This window comes from Cyprinodon variegatus, unplaced genomic scaffold (assembly GCF_000732505.1).
Source record: "Cyprinodon variegatus isolate N-32 unplaced genomic scaffold, C_variegatus-1.0 Scaffold92, whole genome shotgun sequence".
In the NCBI taxonomy this organism is placed as follows: Eukaryota; Metazoa; Chordata; class Actinopteri; order Cyprinodontiformes; family Cyprinodontidae; genus Cyprinodon; species Cyprinodon variegatus.
This window is the reverse complement of record NW_015150545.1, coordinates 642782-651582: the sequence shown is the minus strand read 5'-3', so window position 1 is coordinate 651582 and position 8801 is coordinate 642782. Positions and strand designations below refer to the sequence as shown.

Sequence of the window (8801 nt, the reverse complement as noted above, 5' to 3'; positions counted from 1 at the left end):
TTACGTTTTTTTTGTATTCCACAGAGACTTACCTGAAGAGCCTTTTGGAGGATTTGAGGTTTGGGTTGCAGGAGTTCTACAGAGAGAAGATTTCACTCAAGAAGATCCTTGAGATCAATAGGAACACCATTTTTGATGAACCAATAAAGGAAAAATCTGATCTTCCCTGGTATTTCTTAAAGAAATACCAACACAGATGACATGGTAAACCCTCTTGACTTAATCACTGCTCTCTTTCTGTGCTCTGATGGTTTTGTTCAACAAGATCTGGTGTTAAAAATGTCTATGTGTCAGTTCTCAGTTCCTCTGCTGCTTCCAACCTGTAATACAAAGCAGTGCACCCTCATGCTGTGGGCCATGAGAGACATTGTTAAGAAGTACAGACCTCCAGATCTTTCAGAATCAAAGGGATTCATTGAAGAAAGAATAGTTACCTCTGAACTCCCAATGGTCTCTTTTGTTAGACTGGGTGAATGCTCCATGTCTAAATCAGAGATCCTAAATAAACTCCTGAGTAACTCTCAGCAGAACCATGACACCTTTGTTCACAGCAACATGGAGTGTGGAGACAGTCAAAGACGAATATCCAATGGACTGACTGAAATTACCTGGTACCTTCCCTGTGGAAACAAAAACATGGACATTTTCAGTGAGCCAGTAGCTATAGCTAACCTTCGCGGTGACATAGCTTCATTTGAAACACAATTCTGTTTTTTGTGTCAGACATCTGCTGCTGTTTTTGTGTTCTTTGATAAGCTTAAGCAGCTGGAATCACAGCTAGAACTGCTGGCTAACAAAAACCACAAAGTAAAGATATACTTGGTAGCAAACCAACAAAACAAAAACTTCAGCAGTGATGATTTAACAAGGTTAGCAAATAATCAGGGGACAAAAAACTTCATAATAAAACAAACACAAACAAATGATGCTGCTTTTATCAGAGGACTCAGAAAAATAATCAAGGATGTGGTTTATGATCCCCAGATGAAGATGTCAGTAGAGAGGATGGCTGATGTTGCACATGAACTGGGAATAGGAGTTGATGAGGATTTTCCAGAATGCCAGAATGGGAAGGAAAAAGCAGATGCCATCACTGCAGAGATTAAAGACATCTTCAAATACAAAGAGAAACAGTTTCCTTTGCAAGGCCAAATATGGAAGGAACTGACTTTCTTGGAAAAGGAAGAATTTCGTCTTTGAAAAATTAGATCTGAAAACATAGAAAACTATAAAAGCAATCTTAAAATGAAAAAAGAAGAGCTGCGTCAGAAACAGAACTCCTATGCTATGTCAGATGGAATGAAACGCTTCATTACTGCAATATCCAGCCCAGAGAGAGAGAGGGGTTATTTTCTGAAATGGATGAGAATGAATCTTGATGACTTGTCTCGAGTAAAACTCTCTGGCCTTAGGGCTATTTCCAAGGAAAAATCCAAGGACTCTGAGAACAAAAATGAAATCAAAGAAATTGACCAACAACTTTCCAATAGCTCACTGGGAGTTGAACACTTCTTCCGTGAAATGGGTCAGATCTATGAAGCTTCCCTTTCTCTTCCTGAAAGTAACCCATCACGTCAACAACTGCAACATCTGCCTAAACTCTGTGCTCAGTTGTTGCTGGATGGATTTCCTCTTGAGCTTGTAGATGGAGATGCTTCCAACATACCTCTCAGATGGGTGAGTGATGTTCTCTATCAGCTCAATGACTTGGTGTCTCCTAAGAACAAGATAGTGGTCGTCACAGTTCTTGGAGTTCAAAGCACAGGAAAATCCACCCTCCTTAACACCATGTTTGGAGTGCAGTTTGCAGTCAGCAGTGGTCGATGCACTAGAGGTGCCTTCATGCTGCTCATCAAAGTCAATGAAGACTTCAGAAATGTTCTAAACTGTGACTTTATGGTGATCATCGACACTGAAGGCTTAAAGTCTCCTGATCTCGCTCAACTGGACAACAGCCATGAACATGACAATGAACTGGCAACACTTGTTGTTGGGCTGAGTGATGTCACCATTATCAATATTTCAATGGAGAATTCAACAGAAATGAAAGACATCCTGCAGATAGTGGTGCATGCTTTCCTCAGGATGACGGAGGTTGGTAAAAAGCCCAGATGTCAGTTTGTTCACCAGAACGTTTCTGATGTTTCAGCTCATGGGAAGAATCTACGAGACAGGAAGCTGCTCCTAGAACAGCTGAATGAGATGACCCAGGCAGCAGCTAAAATGGAAAAGAAAGAGAAGAACAAGAAATTCACTGATGTAATGGAGTACGATCTAGACACTGGGAACTGCTACATTCCTGGACTCTGGAATGGAAACCCACCAATGGCACCAGTTAATGCAGGATACAGTGAGGCTGTCTATGAGTTCAAGAAAAACATCATCCAACTGCTGGGAAAGTGTGGGTCAACTTCTAATAACATCTTGGAGTTCAGAGAGTGGATAACCAGCCTGTGGAACGCAGTAAAACATGAAAACTTCATCTTCAGCTTCTGAAACAGTCTGGTAGCTGATGCATACATGAGGCTCTGCACAGAGTACAACAAATGGGAGTGGGAGTTCAAAAAAGATATGTACACCTGGGTTACCAAAGCAGAAACTAGAATTTCTAATTTTGGTACAGCTGCTGCAACATCTGACATATCTGACATGGAGAACTTTATCACTGAGTTAAAAAGTGAAGCAGTCAAAGAGTTGATTAAGTTTGAGTCAAAGATTCTTGAGAACCTGAAGAAATACTTTGAGCAGCCAGAAGGTCATGTTTACCTGGTTGAAGGATATAGAGAGGACTTCTCTAACAGCATAAAGAGTCTTAGAGGACAAACAGAAAAATCAGTGTTTAAGCAGCTCAGAGTAGCAGCGGACATCAAACGGGGAAAGCAAGAACTGGATAAAATTAAGACCAACTATACAGAACAAATTGAAAAAGCAGTTCATGCTTTGATTAATGAGTGCAGAAAGAAAAAAGTTGAAATGATAGACAGAGAGCTTGAGGAAAGTTTTGATAAGATGTGGACCAAAACATTGAACACCTTGTCTTTTGCAGCACAGAAGACTTCAGATATCTATGCAAGTGTTGACCATCAGTTGCAAACAAATCTTTCACCCAAAGGAAGCCTTGCGTGTGAACTGCTAAGTAAAAAAAGACTTAAAGACTGTGGATTGAAGCCTTTTGAATACAAACCTAAAGGAGTGCAGGAAAATGTCACTGTTGCTTGGGAAGGATTTTGGTCTCGGAAGGATATAGTAAAGGAGAGACAAAAAAATGCAAACAGCATCATATCTCATTGCAGTGAATTTGTGTTAAAGAAAATGGAATGGAAAACAAATTATTATGATATATACATCCAGGAGATCCTTAACATCATTGATGAGAAGCTGAACAATGATGATATTAACAGCGACATTGAGTTTGAGGTTTCTCTGAAGCAGCACATCTGTGGATTTGCTGCAAGAGAGTTTCAAAAAATGCATGAACATTTCATACAAGAAAATGATCCTAAGAGATGTCTGCAGAAAAACAAGGAAAAGTTCTGCACAGATTTTAAAGATGTGTTCAATGAAAGAGATCAGTGCCAGAAGAAAGCTGAAGAATTCACCAACCAGTGTCTGAAACCTGCTGTGGAGAACTTTGTCTCTCGTTCTCTTGGTTCAGATATTGTTGATAAAATGCTGACAAAAGAAGAGTTCAGCACACAGATGGCTTTCCAGTATTCAATTTTACTGGATTTGATTGAAAAAAGCGACTTCGAAAGCTTTCAGTGCTGCATTTGCTCATATAAATATTATGTAAAAGTATTCATACGTGATAGAATCAAGGAGAGTTTCTACTCTAAGTTCTCAGTATGTGAGTTAGAGGACAGACATCTTCAGTCCTGCATCGATCATATAAATTCTGCCATAGAAAAAGCAAAAGCAGAAAAGAATGACAGCCTGAAGACATTTGTTGAAAATATCTGCAAAGAACTTGGTGATAAACTGGTAATTCCCCAGGATGCTCTCAATGCCTTTATGGTTCTGAACAAGGCTGACCAGGAACAGTTTGCTCACTGGCTCAGTGAGTGTGTGAAGGAAATGAAAGAAGCTCTTGGAAAGAAGTTTAAAAACACAGACTTTGAAACAAAACTCAGACAGCTCAATTTAAAACCACAGGATGAGCTTTTCAACAGAGTGGTTGGTTGTGGCAAACAGTGTCCATTCTGTGAAATACCCTGTGATGCAGGAGGAGCAGCTCACACTGAACACTTTGCTTCCCTGCATCGACCAATGGGTTTGGGTCTGTGTAGGTGGGAAGATTCAAAAAAAACTTACAACTGATATCTGCTCTTCTCTTGTCATCAGTGACAACAGTTTTCGCTGTAGTGCTACTAACAATAAATGGCATCCTTACAAAGAATATAGGAAGATTTTTCCAGACTGGAAAATTACTCCAGATTCAAGTTATGAGGCATCAGATTATTGGAAATATGTGATGAACAAATACAACAAGGAATTTGCTGAAGCATATAAAGCAGAGCCTGCTGACATTCCTGATGGTTGGAAGAAAATCACAGTAGAGCAGGCAAAGAAAAGTCTCAAGGAATCATTCAGCATCAAGTGAAATCATGACTGTCTAGTTAAAAGATTGTAACTGGTTTTCGCATTTAGGGTATTTTTATATTTTTCCTTGAAAGCCCACCTAATTTACACTCAGGATAAATCTGTTTCAATAATCAACATTATTATTATTGTTGTTTATTCAAGATTAAATTTAGGTTAGACTGCTTTGGAGGGACCTTAAAGATGTGCTTTTTCAGATTTTTTGGCTAAGCTTTTGTTTTTCTCAAAACTCTTAACAGCTTACTAATCAAATGTATAATCTCAACTAAATGTATTAAAGAAATAAAGTGCAACACGTCATACAAATAAAATGAAAACATGGTATTTCTGTATAGATCGTAGATGTGTCAAAAATAAACAAAGCTTTAGGTTTAGTGTTGTGCTGAAAGCCACAGCACTATCCTAATCTTAGCCTACCTGCACTGATGTGGGAATTATTTGAATATATGTATATGACTCTGAATCTGCCTCTGTTATGTTGTGAAACTGATTATTTCTATGAACCTGATCTGCTTGCATTGAAAAAAACCTTCAGGTCAAATAGTTTAGGGTCAGTCTTAAACTGAATTAAGGAAAAAATCGAAAAAGATCTTATTTTACAGATTTTCTTTTAAGTTGGTTAATTTAATGTCAAACATTCTTTCTGGCTTCAGTGATATATACAGTATGGTATTGTGTTGGCATGGAAACAATGATTTTTTCCCCTTTATATCATAAAAATAAACATTAAGATTTTAATTTTGTTTAGTTATGTTTCTTTTGTTGAGTTTATCCTTTGTTGCTGTTATTTGCTATGTTTTTCCTTTTTTCCACTTGTATTTGATTATTTTTAAAAGGTACAAATAATATCAGACAGAATAAATTACAAAGAACACGTTGTCATTAATCATTGATATACATTGTCCATTGTTTTCGAAGATCTTCATATTTTGCTTGTTGCAACCTTATTATAAAAGTGTGTCTTTCCGAGCTGTGAATTTCCTCTACTATGTCCATCCAGTTTAACCCACTAGCGGGTTCATTTTTGTACCATTGTGTGGAATTAACTTTTTTGCTGCTGCCAACAGAATCTTAAATAAATAATGATTTTTCTTCTGAATCTCTGCTCCCTTTACTTGACTAAAATATAATGTCAGTATTTTCCTTGGGGTTCTGTACCTCAGTTTCTTATCAATTTATTTGGCAATTTCTTCCCAAGATTGGGATGGATTGCAGCACTTCCAGAATATATGTGCATGACCCACATCCTGTTCTCCACACAGTCTCCAGCAGGAATGGTTTAAGGATAACAATGCCTTTTTTATCTTTGGAGTATTAAAAAAAAATGACTAAATTTACAAAAAAGGTTTCCAATTCCTAGAACTAGTACTGGTAACCTGCGATTTACAAAAAGTGTTCCACATAGGATCACTTATGTCTTCCTGTAGATGGTCTCTAATATACATCATTGAGGTTTTCCTATTATCTATTAATTCTTTATAACGTGTTGATACCAATTTTGCTTTTATCTGCATCATTTAATATTTGTGTAATTTTATGAATTTCACCTGGGAGGACTGGGCTTATCTCTTTTAAATAGTAGTCCCATAGCTGAAGGTACATGTAAAAATCTTGATTTTCAAATGGAACTCCCTCTGCAGAGTTTGGAAACTTAGAATGTGGCCTTTCTTGAGAATTTTTTTTTTCTCGAATGTTTAATACTTTACTTGTCCATTTTTCAATTTAAAATTAATTCTAAATGGTTTGAAATCTTTGTCATAGGCCACCCAGCTAAATAGGCTAATTTTAAAATTTTAAACCAAATCTCCAAGGTGATCTTCCTTAATGCTCTGTTTGGCTATTATTAATGGAAAGAGCTCTATCCAGTTTTAGGCTGAGTCCTTTGAAGAGTTCAAAACACTGAGAGCTGCAATTGATCAGCTGTGAATTAGGACAGTCTAGCCTTTAGCAGCAGTCCAACTCTCACTTCAACATAACTTTGGTTGCCAAACAATCATGACAACAAGAGGGACAGACCTACTGAGTCTGAACAATATGCATATATATCTTAGAAAATGTAAATTAATATGGCATTATTATGACTTGCAGAGAAAAGAAAAAGTACAATAAGTGACGTGACAAAAGTATAGGTATAACCTGCATAAATGATCATTTAGATGTTAAGGGTCTTCAGTTTTATTTTTAATGGGAAAGGTCAGAAAACAAGACATGCCTTCAGCATTTTGTGTTTTGATTATTTATTTAACAGCTGAAAGGAAAAAATTGCTTCTGCATTGAAAAAACATCTATAGTTTTGTTGACAGAACCTGATTTTTTAATGGCAACATCAAGACAAAAGTATTTTTACTGCCTTCATCTGAGCCCCTGAAGACTCAGAGGATGGAAATTGTTGTATTTATTAAACCTATGGATGTTTTCCATCTCTGTGCTAAGCTTTTAAAGGAGAAGTGGTTCACAAGAGTTCACAAGAGTGATCAGATGTGGCTTCTACACAAACCTTAAATTGAAGAATGGAACTATATGGCCAATATATACCAATATATGGGTTATAAAGCTTTAAAGTAGTAATGGTAAAACAAGACTTTTGGAAGCATTGAATCATTTTAAACCACTGTGCCATAAAGTGGTTTAAAATGGTTTTTTTAAAGTGGTTCCAAAGCTTTTTTCAGTTCCCTTTGGTGGCATCTACTGGCAGAAGTGGTTGTTGCACCAAATGAAATCCTCAAATGATGCATCTCTTCTGTATATAATAACACTTATGCATGTGTTGTATATGTGTTTTTAGTAACTAATTAAATATCCTTGCTAATTTACCCATGAAAAATTATTTATTATTATTTATGTAACAATGTGAACATCTTTGGTTTGGCATTCATTTTTGTGTGCTTGGTGTGCTGAGTGTTTTTTTGACATTGTGTTTGGTGTAATTAATAGGGTGCTTCTGTTTCTTCAGGTGTTTTAATTCGCTAAAAGTGTTTTTCCACAGTAGTAGGGCTCAAACTTTTTTTTTTTAATTTATTTAAAAAGTTTCTCTAGTTTAGAAAAATACTCTTTCATTTGGAACAGAGGAGGTTGCTTGGTTAAGGTACTGTTTGACTGTGTGGTATAGATTAAATAGAGTTTTGTCCTCTGCCCAAGTGGAGAGAAGTATTGCTTCAGCTCCACTATAGCACCTGTTAACCTGTAAAACCAAGATCACAACCTGTTATTAAGTTGTTCACCTTACCTGTTACTGTATATATACGTAAGGCATTACTAAGAACTGCATTGCTTGCATAACACAATACTATGAATATTGATTCATACTCATAAATTTGTGATTTACAAGTCTATTGGTGCAAACTTGTAACTTTGCCATTTGTTTTTGTAACTTCCAAACTTGCATCAGCACATATGAAACATTTGAGTTCACATGTAATGTATTAGTTGAGAAGGAATGAATAAAAATTTTAAATGGTTTCATGTTTGTTGATGTACATTTACAAATTAAGACACATACCTTTTTATTTACAGTTATCTTACCGTATATCAGGGCTTATATAGTTTTTGCTTTTTGAAACTGATGTGACAAAGGTGGGTTTTAATAGGTGTGTCCAAAAGAGCTACAACCAAGCAACCAGTGGAATGAAACTTCTTGCTGTATTGTGCTGATCTGAAATCAATCTCAATATCAGTGTACTACCCAAAGTAATAGAAACTGAAAAGCATAAATGCTGCTGTGTACGATAGTGGCTATTAAACAATACAAATATTAGGAGATGGATTTAAATATTCTATACTGTTTTATGAACTACCAGTCATAAGAAAACAGAGACTGGCAACATAGACTGTCCACTTGTACTTTATAAGATCTGTTTGCATAGACGTTTATTCATTTTGTGCAGAAATTGAATTAAATTAATGAAATGAAAAATACTGCATTGTTTTATGAGAAAAATGTGAAAAAAAAACCTAATCAGTTATTGCTCTAACATAACTGCTAAAACCTGTATTTGTTATATTTACATAAAGCATATATATTTGTTTATTTTAGTCAATGCATATAAGTACTGCTTTTTGACCAATAATATAAAAACTCAGACAGCTTCCAATACTAGACTCTATAATTTTTAGAAAATCTACACACCCAGAATATGTTCAAAAATATTTCACTATACAGTTGGATAATCAAAAGAGTAATAAGTAGTAATTACTTATTAATG

At 36.0% G+C, this 8801-nt stretch overlaps 1 protein-coding gene across 1 annotated transcript; it reads left to right on the top strand.

Moving 5' to 3' along the window:
• The first annotated feature begins 990 nt into the window (after positions 1-990).
• LOC107084101 (up-regulator of cell proliferation-like) lies at positions 991-2817 on the top strand. Its single transcript, XM_015373783.1, has 2 exons — positions 991-1133; positions 1209-2817. Exons 1-2 carry the CDS (start codon positions 991-993, stop codon positions 2494-2496), a joined length of 1431 nt encoding a protein of 476 aa, XP_015229269.1. The 3' UTR covers positions 2497-2817.
• Positions 2818-8801: the final 5984 nt, after the last annotated feature.

Coding starts and splice junctions, on each gene's coding strand:
- LOC107084101 (XM_015373783.1), top strand. CDS start 991: ATGTCAGTAGAGAGGATGGCTGATGTTGCACATGAACTGGGAATAGGA. Junction 1,134..1,208: donor TTCAAATACAAAGAGAAACA/GTTTCCTTTGCA, acceptor TTGAAAAATTAG/ATCTGAAAACATAGAAAACT.